Source organism: Lissotriton helveticus, chromosome 5_1 (genome assembly GCF_964261635.1).
Source record: "Lissotriton helveticus chromosome 5_1, aLisHel1.1, whole genome shotgun sequence".
In the NCBI taxonomy this organism is placed as follows: domain Eukaryota; kingdom Metazoa; phylum Chordata; class Amphibia; order Caudata; family Salamandridae; genus Lissotriton; species Lissotriton helveticus.
The window spans coordinates 92,064,138-92,079,810 of record NC_136065.1 but is presented as its reverse complement, the minus strand read 5'-3'; the positions used below and the strand labels follow the sequence as shown (position 1 = coordinate 92,079,810).

General features: G+C 45.9%; 1 protein-coding gene across 3 annotated transcripts in view; it reads left to right on the top strand.

The window, feature by feature from the left end:
• LOC144754199 (E3 ubiquitin-protein ligase TRIM39-like) overlaps positions 1-14,655 on the top strand; it is a 197,630-nt gene extending 182,975 nt beyond the window's left edge. For all 3 annotated transcript variants that reach the window (XM_078641786.1, XM_078641785.1, XM_078641784.1), the window contains 2 exons: positions 7,152-7,204; positions 13,845-14,655. In XM_078641786.1, coding sequence (XP_078497912.1) covers positions 7,152-7,204; positions 13,845-14,359 — 568 coding nt within the window. In that variant the 3' untranslated portion in view covers positions 14,360-14,655. The remainder of the gene's footprint in view (positions 1-7,151; positions 7,205-13,844) is intronic.
• The last annotated feature ends 1,018 nt before the right edge of the window (positions 14,656-15,673 follow it).

The following is a 15,673-nucleotide window of genomic DNA, read 5'->3' as shown; positions in this document are numbered from 1 at the left end:
GTTGGCTAAAAGTAACAGTTTCTGATGAATTTTAACCCCTTCGCTGCGGCGGCTATTCCTCCGCAGCGCTAAGGGGGAGGCGGGGCCGCGCTGCAGTCCCGTGCTCGTGACGGAACCGCTCCGTCACGGCCCTCGGGTGAGCTGTGCTTGTGACGGAACGGTTCCGCCACGGACCCGCCCGCCCATTAGAACGTCAGCGCAGGCGCGGAATTCGCGCCGCGCAGGCGCGGCTAGCGGGCTGTGACTGAACCGTTCCGTCACCAGCACAGCCCACCCGAGGCTCGTGACGGAACGGTTCCGTCACGAGCATGGGAGGGGTTAATAAACAATACTATCGTGTGCCTCTTTGTATGCTTTGCATGTGGGCTTAGTCTCAAAATGGCATATTGCCAAACTCTGGGGCCGATTAGGATGGCGGTTTTTCCGCATCCTCCGGGCCGGCGGAAGTGTCCGCCGGCCTGGAGGATGCGGAAAAACCGCGGCGGAGACTCCAAAGACCCACCGCCAAATTAGGATGGCTGGTGGGTCTGATAATCTGTCCGCCGCTTTTCCGCCGCGGTCGGAAGGCGACCGCGGCGGAAAAGCACTAACATGTCTGGTGGTGTCTATCAGACACCGCCAGGCATATTAGGATGTCTGAAAATATATGCTTTTCCGCGGCGGCTTTACCGCCGTGGAAAAGCATACGGACCTTCACTTCGGGGGCCCGTTGCGGGCCCCCTGGGTGAAGGTGGGGTGGGGGGTGCACATGGGGGGTACCTATGGTACCCCCCTGCATTTGCGTGCACAATGCAGCAGGCACCGCGCGGTGCCTGCCGCTTTGTGCACGCAAATGCTGTGCATGGATTTTTTACATTGCGGCGGGTGCAGCTTGAAGCTGCACCCGCCGCAATGTTAGAGATAGAGGATGTGACCGCCACCCTGGCGGTCACATCCTAATTTGATCGGAGGGAACACCGCAGCCCATGCGGACGTTCCCTCCTCCTCAGGGGTTGCGGACGGACTCAAGTCCGTCCGCGATCCTAATCGACCCCTCTGTTTGTGTACTGCTGTGGTCCATGTTATGCATCTTTCCTCTCTCTCTCTGTGAATTGTGCACTACTTTGAGGAAGGGTCTTGTTTCCTGGCACTGGACAACACTGCCTTGCACCACCCCATTATACCTCTACTGCTTGGTTGAAGGGAAGCTTGCGCTGCTGCTGTCCCCATTGGGTTGTCTTTGTGTTTGTGCGGGAAGTATCAGCTGGTATGTTACATGGCACCTGATCTGTGTGCACAAGGGAACTTTGAATAAATGCATAAAGGTAGTCCTTGTTATGGGTGCACGTGGGAAGCTGCCACCGACGTTACCCAAGTGGTAACTGTTCTGTGTGTGCGAGAAAAGCTTAAACTGGTGTATTCCTCGGTGTGTGCAAGGGAGACTTGAGCTAAGGTGAGCCATGCCAGCATTATACTTTCAGCACTCTGAACTATTAAGTCATGTGGGGGCAGCTAACATTCGGAGGACATGGGCACATTTACATTTAGAACACCAGAAAAAACAAATAAAAGCGCTCATGTTGGCTCATGGCAAGCAAGTATCCTATCATTTTTCTATTTTTTAGGTCTCGGCTGCGAAAGGCTGCACTTGCGCAGTCTCGCTGGCGAGAATTTATGTTTTTAGGTATTTTTAGGTATGGGGCTTGAACCCGCCCCTCTTCTCCATTGGCTGGATTCCTAAACGGAGGCCAGCCATTGGAGGAGAGGGGCATCACTCCGTTCAAGCCCCGTCTTTTCCAGATTCGGGGGCATTTGTCTCTCGTCTTTTTATGTTTTAAGCCCCGTCCCTTTTGTAGTGGTGGGCGTTTTTCTTTTTTTTAATTCTGCTGTTTTCGTGTTTTCGTGTCTTTGTTGCCGGGATGTCCGTAGCGATTTTCGGGCAGGTAAGCTATTTTGTCGCTTGCTCCCCTGCCCCCTCGTTCGTTGTGCTTGCTCCCCTGCCCCCTCGTTGCTTGTTGTGCCTCTGTGACCCCCTGCCCCCTCGTTGCTTGTTGTGCCTAAGTGCCCTGCTTGTGATACGGTTTTTGTGCCTCTGTGCCCTGCTTGTGATACGGTTTTTGTGCCTCTATGCCCGGTTTTTTGTGCCTCTGTGTCCCCCCCCCCCCCCCCCTGCCCCCTCGTTGGTTGTGATTGATCTCCTGACCCACCCTCGTTGGTTGTGTTTGCTGTCCTGCCCCCCCCTCGTTGGTTGTGCTTGCTGTCCTGCCCCACCCTCGTTGGTTGTGCTTGCTGTCCTGCCCCCCCCTCCTTGGTTGTGCTTGCTGTCCTGCCCCCCCCCTCCTTGGTTGTGCTTGCTGTCCTGCCCCCCCTCGTTGGTTGTGCTTGCTGTCCTGCCCCCTCCCTCGTTGGTTGTGCTTGCTGTCCTGCCCCCCCCTCGTAGGTTGTGCTTGCTGTCCATCCCCCACGTTGGTTGTGCTTGCTGTCCTGCCCCCCCCTCATTGGTTGTGCTAGCTGTCCTGCCCCCCCCCCTTGTGATCCGGTTTTTCGTGCCTCTGTTCCCTAGGGCGTTACTGGGCAGAGAGGTGTGTGTGTGGCTCTCTGTTTGTGTGGCTCTCTGTGTGTGTGGCTCTCTGTGTGTGTGGCTCTCTGTGTGTGTGGCTCTCTGTGTGTGTGGCTCTCTGTGTGTGTGGCTCCGTGCATGTGGCTCTGTGTGTGTGTGGGTGCGTGTGGGTGGCTCTGTGTAGGTGGCTCTGTGTGTGTGTGTGTGGGTGGCTCTGTGTGAATGACTGTGGGTGGCTCTGTATGTGTGTGTGTGGCTGGCTTTGTGTGTGTGGCTCTGTGTGGGTGCAAATGCAATAGGTCTCGCATTTGCGAGCGATTAAGCTATTGGCATTGTAAATGACAATGCCATTTATTTATGTTTTAAAAACAAAAACATAAATAAAAATAATGTCATGAGCAATGCCAATAGCTCTAACTTTAACAATGCCGAGACCATTGCATTGTAAATGCTTGTTTTATGAATGCTTATATTTGTAGTTTATGAGTTAAAATATTGGACTACAAAAACAAAATGTAAAATAAAACAAGCACTGGCTATGTCAATAGGTCTGGCTTTAAAGGAAATTTGTATTGTGACGTGAAGCATTACAAGTAAATACTATGGGAATAGATTCATTTGGAAGAAATAACAAAAGAATAATATTGGTCTAGGTTAAAAGGACAGATAACAGTTGCACTGTTCAGCCAGGCCTAAAATTCCATGTGACTGCCCTCCTTCCTTCTGTGTTGCTGCCAGAGAGAAACAACATACATTACCTACTTATCTAAGACACTTTATTAGCATTCCAATGTTTTGTGGGTGCCCTTGAAAGATCAAGCTTAGGCAGAAGGATAAACTAAATGATCCAGCTGTGTGGATGGCAAGCACTCTTTTTTTGGAAGCACACAACTTCTGCCTAATCAAAACATGCACTCTTGGCTCCCAACATGTGGACGGAGCCAAAGCCCCACTCCACATAATTGTGTGGCACCAGCTGTGCTGTTTACTCACTCCATACATGGAGCAGTGCAAAATCAATCTATCTCTTTATGTATGTGGAACAGTATATATTTAAAACGAATGGCTATATTTGTGTTCTCATCTTTCTTTGAACAACATTGTTTCAGCTCTTTTCCTTATTTTAGTATTTAAAATGTGTACCGCAGCTATGTGTTTAGGGATGTGTTCTTTAAACCTTTCTGCTCACGTTTCGTAAGGATATAAGCAATGGACATTAAAACAGGTCCCTGTAGTTATGCCCTTCACTTTTCAGGCAAAAACGCTAACTGTAAAAGCATTAAGGTAACCATGTTGTTCCTGATAAATTTCACATGCTTTAATCTTGCATTTCCTATAAGTGTTAGCTTTTTCCAGGATGTTGTCACTGTTTAAAGAATTTTACATACTACTCTTGTCTCACTCCCTCATAACCTGTTTGCCCTTTTGTGGTTCTCCAGCGCTGCAAATTCATACAAATGGCAATAGTGCTATCCAAATATCACCACTCCACTGCATACATAAAAAAGTAAAAAATATTGTCATTTTTAATGCTATGAGCTCAAATTTTAAGAAATGCGAGACTGATTGCATTGGAATTGCAATAGGTCTCACATTTGCAAGAGTTTGAGCTATTGGCATTGTAAATGACTATGCTTTTTATTTATCTGTTTAGAAAACCAACACATAAATAAAAGGCATTGTCATTTATAACGCCAATAGCTAAAACTCCAGCAAATGCTAGACCTATTGCATTGCAAATGCTTGTTAAACACCCTGCCCTTATAAGCATTAAGAAGGAAGGATTAGACTTGGCAAAAGTTTATTATTCTAGAACAAAATGTTAGCGTAAAAGTGCAGTGGCAGACCTAAAACACGTTGTAAAAGGCTACTTTAGTGGGTGGCACAATGAGTGCTACTACCCACTAGTAGCATTTAATTTACAGGCCCTGCTAGAGGAAGTACAATTTACTAGGGACTTAAATGTAAATTAAATGTACCACTAAGGTGTAAACCAAGGTTACCATGTTTTCAGAGGAGAATCAGTGGGAGCTGGGAAGCTCTGACTGCATAACCCCTGGCGATGCAGCCCAATGGATTGCACCCTACTTTTTACCCATTAAAATTAATCTGATGGATGCATTTTAGGTGTAGCATAACCCCAGCCTGGGATTGAATAAAGGGCTTTGGATGCACATCCTCGTGCACGTGGGGACTTCCAGTGCACAGTGGTGAATCTTATTTAACACATCTCGTTCCACACAACTATATACACAAAGAAGGAGTCCAGATGGTAATATTATATATCATTATTAAAATTAATGCCCATGCTGATCCTGTCAATCCTTCATAGGAGAAATGCACAGATAGATCCTATGGATGGCACAGACAAGTTCAGCCAAAGATGAAGGAAGAATCCTAAGCAGTAAGAGTGCCTCGAGGTTGCAGTGTATAGTGTCATGAACTTTCCTCTCAGCAGAGGTAGTATGGTGCGTTAATCCCATTAAAGGTTCTAGAACAGGGAAGATGGGTTTTACAGTGGCAGGGATTGGGTGTTTATTGATCCAAGGGTCTAGAGCAGCTATGAAGGGGTTTAAAGTTGTGGGTATTGCGTGCTGATCCCTTCAAGGTTCTAGAGCAGTGATGATGGTGATTACAGTGTTAGCGGTTGCGTGCTAATCCCACCAAGGTTCTAGAGCAGTGATGATGGTGATTACAGTGTTAGTGGTTGTGTGCTAATCCCTTCAAGGTTCTAGAGCAGTGATGATGTTGATTACAGTGTTAGCAGTTGCGTGCTAATCCCACCAACGTTCTAGAGCAGTGATGATGGTGATTACAGTGTTAGCAGTTGCGTGCTAATCCCACCAACGTTCTAGAGCAGTGATGATGGTGATTACAGTGTTAGCGGTTGTGTGCTAATCCCACCAAGGTTCTAGAGCAGTGATGATGGTGATTACAGTGTTAGCGGTTGCGTGCTAATCCCACCAAGGTTCTAGAGCAGTGATGATGGTGATTACAGTGTTAGTGGTTGTGTGCTAATCCCTTCAAGGTTCTAGAGCAGTGATGATGTTGATTACAGTGTTAGCAGTTGTGTGCTAATCCCACCAAGTTTCTAGATCAGTGATGATGGTGATTACAGTGTTAGCGGTTGCGTGCTAATCCCACCAAGGTTCTAGAGCAGTGATGGGGTTGATTACAGTGTTAGCAGTTGTGTGCTAATCCCACCACGGTTCTAGAGCAGTGATGATGGTGATTACAGTGTTAGTAGTTGTGTGCTAATCCCGCCAAGGTTCTAGAGCAGTGATAATGGTGATTACAGTATTAGTGGTTGTGTGCTCATCCCTTCAAGGTTCTAGAGCAGTGATGATGGTGATTACAGTGTTAGCGGTTGTGTGCTAATCCCGCCATGGTTCTAGAGCAGTGATAATGGTGATTACAGTGTTAGCGGTTGTGTGCTAATCCCACCAAGGTTCTAGAGCAGTGATGATGGTGATTACAGTGTTAGTGGTTGTGTGCTAATCCCTTCAAGGTTCTAGAGCAGTGATGATGTTGATTACAGTGTTAGCAGTTGTGTGCTAATCCCACCAAGGTTCTAGATCAGTGATGATGGTGATTACAGTGTTAGCGGTTGCGTGCTAATCCCACCAAGGTTCTAGAGCAGTGATGGGGTTGATTACAGTGTTAGCAGTTGTGTGCTAATCCCACCACGGTTCTAGAGCAGTGATGATGGTGATTACAGTGTTAGTAGTTGTGTGCTAATCCCTTCAAGGTTCTAGAGCAGTGATAATGGTGATTACAGTGTTAGCGGTTGTGTGCTAATCCCTTCAAGGTTCTAGAGCAGTGATGACTGTGATTACACTGGCAGTGATTGTGTGCCTTTCTGCCTCTGCAGTGAGGGTATGTGGCCATAGATCTCCCAAAGTACTGCAGCTTTTGAGCACTCATCATTGCTGTTAATAAAATTGCCATTACCCATCTTGATGGTGTGCAGTGTAACAACTCGAGAAAGATAAAAGGATGAGTTTCCATGCTGGAATTCACAGTTCTGTTTTGAGGTCAGACAGATGCCAGCAGTGAGCACTTACCTCACTGAGCCTTCTTGTAAACTTGAGGATATGTTTTTGGAGGGGTTGAGCTCTAATGTTCTTGATCAGCCAGGATGGAGTTTGCAGTAACAGTGGTTGTGTGCTTATCCTTCCAAGGTTGTGAAGGAATGGTAACACGGTTCACACTGGCAGGGATTGATTGTGGCAGTGTTGTCTTGCGCGTACACGTATACTAGAGACTCCACCAGGATCAGATGTAACCTGTTAGTCAGCCCCTCTCACTGAGCTTGCCGCTGCTCCTAGAAGACCCCACTGTGGCACTCCATGGCATCACATGAAGCACCCTGGTCTCACTGAGCTATCTGCCTTAGAACACCCACATCCTGTCACAAGATATTAAAGGTACTTTTGGATATCGTTAGAGCTTTGACTGTTGTGTGTGAACCGTAACTCACACTTAGCACTAGTCCGCAGGTGCTGCTCTTAATACTGATTATTATTTCAAGTACGTGACTTATGTGATGTCCATCCTTTGTTCATGTAGCTGTCACTGCTCTTTAATACAAAGATGATGATTGTTATTACAGGTGTAACAATGTGAAGTTTCAGTGCCCAGAGGTGGTGGTGAAGAGTTATAAAGGTAAATAGCCTTGTGATGATTAGCTCTGTATGTTAATGTTCATGACCCAAACAACACTGCATCAACACTACCACATATGATGCATACAACACATCACACTACCACTCATGAAGCATAGTACGATAGACCACACTACTACATATAAGATATATTACACTACACCACACTACCACACATGATGCATACTACACTACCCGACACTGCTACACATGACACACACTACACTGCACCCAAAGACCACACATAATGCATACCATACTACTCCACAGTACCACACATTACACATGCTACACTACACCACACTACCACACATAAAGCATACTACACTACACCACACATGACACCTACTACACTTCACTACACTACCACACATACTATACTATACCATACTACTACACATGATTCATACTACACTATACCGCACTACCACACATGATGCATACTACACTACACCACACTACCACACATTATGCATACTACACTACCCGACACTGCTACACATGACACACACTACACTGCACCCAAAGACCACACATAATGCATACCATACTACACCACACAGTACCACACATTACACATGCTACACTACACCACACTACCACACATAAAGCATACTACACTACACCACACATGACACCTACTACACTTCACTACACTACCACACATACTATACTATACCATACTACTACACATGATTCATACTACACTATACCGCACTACCACACATGATGCATACTACACTACACCACATTACCACACATGAAGCGTACTACAATAAACCATAATACAACACATGATGCATAATACACTATACCACACGAGGCATACTACACTGCACCACACTACCACACATTATGCATACTACACATAAAGCACGCTACACTACATAACACATGACCCAAACTACACATTACCTCACTGCCACACGTGACTCATACTGCACCCAACCCTGCTTCTATACATGATGCATACTACACTACATCCCACTACCACACATGAAGCATTCTACACTATACCACACTTGAACCAAACTACACTACAATATACTACCACAAATGATACATACTACACCACGACACAGAACATATGCTACACTACATCCCACTACCACACATAACACATACTATACTACACCACTCTACCACACATGACGCATACTACACTATATCACATTACCACACATGATGCATTCTACACTTCACCACATTACCACATATGACATGCTGCACTACACTACCACACATAATGCATACTACACTACAGCCCACTACCACACATAACACATACTATACTACACCAGACTGCCACATATGAGACATACTACACTATACCACACTACCACACATAAAGCATATTACACTGCACCGCACTACCACATATGACACATGCTACACTACAGCACATTACCACATACGAAGCATACTACACTACACCATGCATGACGCATACTACAGTACACCACACCAAATCATACTATGTTGCACGCCTCTACCACACATGCTTTATACTACACTACCACACATGAAGCTTACTACACTACACATCACATGAACCAAATTACACTAAACCACACTTCGACACACGAAGCATACTACGTCACAAGACGCACTGCATTAGACAACCTACTATACCAGACAGTGCGCTGTACGAGCTAGACCACTGCACTAAATACTACACCGTACTAAATAATGCACTTCCTAGCTGAGTACACTGCATTATACAGTTTACTGTCCTAGAATGTAAACTGTTCCAGAAATAATACTATACTAGTCGTTACAGCCCACTAGACAGCACACTGCACTACTGAGCACATTACAGCAGGTAGGACATTGCTTTAACTGCACTGTACACTACAGACCATGAAACACATTGCACTAAAGAGCACACTTTACTGCAACACACATTACACTAGGCAGCATACCCCACCAGGCTCTTTCTTTCACCTTAAATACGTACTGGTGCTCCTCCTTTCATATTAAAGAAGTGCTGGGGCTCTTCCTTTCACATTACAAAAGTGCTGTTGCTCTTCCTTTCACTTTAAAGAAGTGCTGATGCTCTTTCTTTCACGTTAAAGCAGTGCTGGGGCTCTTCCTTTCACTTTAAAGAAGTGCTGGGGCTCTTCCTTTCACATTAAAGAAGTGTGTGTCCCCTTCCTTTCACAATAAAGAAGTGCATGTTCTCTTCCTTTCACATGAAAAAAGTGCTGGTGCTCTTCTTTTCACATTAGTCAGACTGTACTCACCTTGGTAGGGCATTGCCTAGTAGTGTGTACTATTTAGTACAGTGTTCTAGCTAGTATAGTATATTGTCTAATGCAGTATGTCATGTGATGTATGCTTCATTTGTGGTTTAGTGTAGTTTGATTCATATGTTGTGTAGTGTAGAATGCTTCATGTGTAGTTGTGTAGTATGCTTCGTATGTGGTAGTGTAGTGCAGTGTAGTATGCCTCGTGTGGAAGTGGGGTGTAGTGTAGCATGAATCATGTATGGTAGTATGGGGTAGTGTAGTATGCTTCATATGTGGTAATGTGCTGTAGTGTAGTATGCGGCATGTGTGGTAGTCTGGTATAGGACAGTATGTGTTATGTTTGGTAGTGGGGCGTAGTGTAGTATGCGTTATTTGTGGTAGTGTGGTTATAGTGTAGTATGCTTCATGTGTGGTGTAGTGTAATATACCTCTTGTGTGGTAGTGTAGTATGCATCATGTGTGGTAGTGTGGGGTAGAGTAGCATGTGTTGTGTAGTAGTGTGGTGTAGTGCAGTATGCTTCACATCTGGTAGTGTGGTGTAGTGTAGCATCTTTCATGTATGGTAGTGTGGTGTAGTGTAGCATCTTTCATGTATGGTAGTATGGGGTAGTGTAGTATGCTTCATATGTGGTAATGTGCTGTAGTGTAGTATGCGGCATGTGTGGTAGTCTGGTATAGGACAGTATGTGTTATGTTTGGTAGTGGGGCGTATTGTAGTATGCGTTATTTGTGGTAGTGTGGTTATAGTGTAGTATGCTTCATGTGTGGTGTAGTGTAATATACCTCTTGTGTGGTAGTGTAGTATGCATCATGTGTGGTAGTGTGGGGTAGAGTAGCATGTGTTGTGTAGTAGTGTGGTGTAGTGCAGTATGCTTCACATCTGGTAGTGTGGTGTAGTGTAGCATCTTTCATGTATGGTTGTGTGGTGTAGTGTAGTATGCATCATTTGGTGTAGTGTAGTATGTGTCATGTGTGGGTGGTGTGTAGCATGCTTTATATGTGGTAGTGTGATGTTGTGTGGTATGCTACATGTGTGGTAGTGTAGTGTATTATGCCTCCTGTGCGGTAATGCGATGTAGCATAGCATTCCTCATTTATCATAGTGTGTTGTAGTGTAGTATGCATCATCTGTTGTTAGCAGTAGTATGGTGTGTGGTCGTAAGGTGTAGTGTAGTATATGTATACACATTAGATCTGAGCAGGGGAACCCTTTACCGATCCAGAGGTTAGAGAGGTCCTTTCTCAGTTGAAAGGGATTGAGGGGATGCGTCCTCCCTAGTACATTAAGCATCAAACCTATAAGTATCCCACCTAGTATGTCGGGTGTGATCAGTTCCAGAAAGAGAGAGAGAAAGGAAAGAAAGGCGGGTGTGTGGTTTCCACAGTGGCTCTGCGCTATTCAGTGCGGGGAAGGAACTAACTCCTTTTCTATAAATAACCCTCACACTCTAGAAGTTCCATGCTTCACCATCCGGTTCACCCGGACTCCTAAAGGTCAGGGTGGGCTCAGGGAGCTCTTACAGAGAAAAGACATGGGGACTTAACTAGAGATTAAAAATCCTTCAGCTTCTCCAAGGTATCCCTTTATTGGCGGAGTAGTCGGGGAAGGTTACAAATATATAGTAGTTGTGAGTATTTAGAATTTAATGGTTCTATGACCCAATGTCATACCAACATGTTTCAGCCCTACTCTAAGGCCTAAATAGGTCCGGGGCTTTCATCAGGGTAATGCTGTGGTACCTCCCTGGTTTGTGCATTGTGTTATATTAACTTGTGAATGAACACTAAGCATGCAGCCTTGTGTATGCTGGGGCAATAAATATACTTGCCCTCTTATTGTCCCGTTGGGGTCCAACCTGTAATGGAAATATATATACATAGATATATTTGTCATAAAAGCCTTTTCTGAATTTTTGTGTGGAATTATACATACTGTTACAGATATCACCCCCTGCATGCATCTCCCAGTGCATGCTTTTAAATTTGTGCTTGGAGATATCTCATTGTTGCCATCACTCCTACTTTCATGGAGTATTACTGTGTAAACATTTGTTGCAACATTCTTTTTATTAATTCGTACATTCACGACTGCCCCTTCACCACAAGAAGGAGAGGGTTTCTTTTTATTTTCACGAATGCTATGCATCATACTTATCACCTTAGTGCTCATAAGGTTATCATGCCTACTATGCATCATACTTATCACCTTAGTGCTCATATGGTTATCATGCCTACTATGCATCATACTCATCAACTTAGTGCTCATAAAGTTTACAAGCGCCTATTTCGCATTTATGTGCAATTTATTGTGTTCCCGTTTGTTCAACTATCACCATTTATACACTGCGTATTTATAGCGTTTCTCGAGTTTTTGTTCGTACAAGTCACATGTCGTCTCATTAAAAAGTTAATGTTTATCCTTATAATTAAACATTAAAAGCATTCATTCACTCACCCATAATTGTAGAGTAATTTGTGTCGTGGGAAGGGGTTGCCTTGTAGTTACACTCTTTAGTTAGCACCATGTTGATATAGGAAAAGAGGGGAAGCAAAAGTTTAGCGTAACCATTGGTCTCCCTGTCTCAGGTCCCGGGGGTGGCTCGGGGGCTGTGTTTAGCTCCTTTTTGGGAAAAAGCAAGACTTTTCCTCAAGGGTCCTACTCCGGCTTTTTGCCTATTCCGTTCCGCTTCTCCCGGCTTGTGACAGTTAGATGCCGGGGGACGCGTGGTTTTATCAGCTGTATCAGTTTCCGGCTGTCAGAAGGCGATTGTCACAGGATCAGCACGTAGAGCGTGCCATGTGACGTATGGCAAGGTGCGTCTATACTACCGTAGTAGTCATTGATAACCTTATGAGCACTAAGGTAATAAGTTTAATAGGTAGCCTGTGTGGAAAAAAAAACTCCCCTTCTTGTGGTGAAGGAGGCAGTTGTAAATGTACAAAGTAAAAAGAATTGAATTTGAATTTAAAAGTATTTATTGAGCGCTCGTACACCAAGCGGTTTCATGGCGCTGTTGAGGAGAGTGACACCTTAGTGAGAGGGTGGAGCGGTTTAGATTTTAAAAACCTGTGCAAACAAATTGGTTTTCAGGGTGCTCCGGAACTCCAAATACGAGGGTGTTGATCTCATTTTGAAAGGTAGAGAGTTCCAAAATTGCGGAGCAAAGAATGTTGCTTGACACAGTAATACAGTTAAACAAAGAGAGAGTAAGGGATCAATTAGTGGAAAGCGAACGGAGTGTACTCCTGGTCCCCTAGTTCCAAAGTTTTACAAAAACAAAAGAGGAGTACCATCTAAGGCTGAAAATACGGACTGAGTGAGATGACTACAACAGGAAGAGAGTCCTTCTTTTGTTTAAAAACCCCTCACTCACCAACCTAGTTGGTGACATGCTTCATCATCGGGGTCCACCCTGACAGCCGAATGCCATCAGGGTGTGCTGCGACACCTGAATTACAGTGGAGCGGGTATTTTGTGTGTGAAGTGAACAAAAAAATGTTAAAAATTGTCCTGGTATCCTTGTGTCAAAAAGAATTTTATTTGCAAGTTACTGGACAATATTAAAATCAAGTGTGTGGATACAGAGAGGTATATTATGATGTGGTGCGGTGTAGAATGTGCCATGTGTGGGAGTGTAATGTTGTGTAGTATACGTCATCTGTGGGGTTGGTGTAGTGTAGTATGTTTTAAGTGTGGTAGTGTGATGTAGTAAAGTATGTTTCATGTGTGGTAGTGTGATGTAGTGTATTATACTTCCGTGGTAGTGTGATGTAGTGTGGTATGATTTATGTGTGATAGTATTATGTAGTATAGAATGCTTCATGGGTGCTGTAGTGCAGCATGACTTCATGTGTGGTAGTAGGGTGTAGTGGAGTATTTGACGTGTGGTAGTGGGGTGTAGTGTGGGTTATGTGTGGTATACTGTAGCTTGGATCATGTGTGGTGTAGTGTAGTATGCTTCTTGTGTGTATTGTGGTCTACTGTAGAGTGCCTCATGTGGTAGTGGGGTGTAGTTTGATATGCTTCATGTGTGGTAGTGTTGTTTAATGTAGTATGCGTCATGTGTGGTGTAGTAGAGTTTGGTTTATGTGTGGTGCAGTATGCGTCATAAGTGGTAGTTTTGTGTAGTGTAGTATGCATCATGTGTGGTAGTTTGGTGTAGTGTAGTATGCTGTATGGTGCAGTGTAGTATAAAGTCCTTTCTATGTAGAGCAGTGTATTGTTTGGTGTAGTGTGTGCTCTAGATGAATGCACTCTTTAGTTCAGTGAGCAGTCTAGTGCTGCGCGCTCTCTAGCCAGATGTGGTGTAAATAAATCATATGTAAAACAGAAGTACATTACAATCCTTATTTGTGTTATTCAATCTCTAATTGTGAATCTCTTCTCTGCAGTACTGGTGACTCTGGATCCTGACACAGCTCATCCACAGCTCCTCCTGTCTGAGGGGGGGAGACGAGTGAGAGGGACGGACACAGCACAGACCCTGCCGGACACCCCCAAGAGATTCACCTGCTACTGGCCCTGTGTGCTGGGGAGCGAGGGGTTCACCTCCGGCAGACATTACTGGGAGGTGCAGCTTCTGCAGGAGGGGAGAGAGTGGGAGGTGGGGGTTGCAGCAGAGTCTGTGGACAGGAAGGAAGGCTTCACATGGTCACCTGATGAGGGAGTCTGGGCTGTGCTGGGGTCGGGGGGTCAGTACATGGCTCTCACCTCCCCTGAGACCCCTCTGTCCCCTCATGAGAAGCCCCTGAAGCTGGGGGTGTATCTGGACTACGAGGGGGGGTGGCTGTCCCTGTACAATGCTGACTCCATGGAGCTTCTCTACTCCTTCCCGCAGGCGCCCTTCACACAGAGGCTCTTCCCGTACTTCTATCTCTATCAAGGAGCGGAGCTGAGGCTGGTGTGAGAGCTGCAGGGAGCTTCAGATCCTCATCCCTCCCTCTCACCCCCTTCTGCAGTGATAACAAGGTGACAAGGAGCGCAAGCAGAGACTCTTTTAAATGATAAATCGCTCTGTTTGGGGATAAGTCTCTTGCGAGGGGCACGGTTATTAGGGTGTTCATTTCTGCTCTTAAGGGCCCCTGTGTCCCTGCAGTCTGTTCAGCGCCCCCATCAGGATTGTTCTCTGGTGACAGAGCTGGTGTCTCCCAGTAAACAGTCAGCCTTGTGAATTGTCATTATTAATAAATTATTGTCCCTGTATTTCCGCACTGACTTTTATTCCACAGTCCGAGCCTGCCCGCTGCCGCGTTCCCTCGGGGTCTCTGTGATGTATGCATTGTTTGGCAATGGGGCTCTGTGTACAGTGTGCTGGGTCAGAGGTCAGGGAAGGCTGTGGTAATGTCCTATTACTTACCGGTAATCTTCATTACTCCGGGTCCCGTAGTCCTCGACACCTTCATACTTACAAGTGGAGATGATCATCTCCCGACAGAAAAAAACAAGAGGAATGCTGGGATACTAATACTGCCCCTCCCCCGGGAGTACATAAGCAGTACTTACCCAGCAGCCCTCCTGTACTAACAAGCCCAGACAGGAAGGCCGGCCGCCCGGGAGGGAGGGAGGGGCGCATGAAGGTGTCGAGGACTACGGGACCCGGAGTAATGAAGATTACCGGTAAGTAATAGGACATTACCCCCAGGTCCCTCCGTCCTCGACACCTTCATACTTACAAGTGGAGAATACCAAAGCAGAAAACCCGGCCTTCCGCACGCACAAGCACACCTAGGAAACCACAACAAAAGCAGCCACCCAAGGGAGCACCGAGAAGGAGGAAAGGAAGACCGCAGGAAACAGCCGGCCCGCAACCCAGAACAGGACAACAGGGACAAGGACCGGAGACAAAGAAAAAAAGGCCAGAGCCCCAAAGAAAGGAGTCCGCCAACCCGAGAAAGCGGAACCCGGACCAGGAGCAGGACACCAAGACCAGCCAAAACAACCCCCCGGAAAAGACAGCCCAGGTCAGAACCGGCAGGAAGGCACACAGGGCCAGGCAGACCCACCAGGAAGACGAGACAACCCGCAAGCAAGCCAAAGAAGAAACGGCCAACAGAGTGCAGGCACAAGCACCCAGCCCAAAAAGGAAGGAGAAGCACAGGCCAGAAACACGGCCAAACTCCCAAAAAGAAAGGACCCGAGCCCAAGAGACCCGAGGAGGAAACCCCGCCGAGGAGGCCCAGGGTGCAAAAAGCACCCAGGAGCCGAACAGGATCGAGAACCC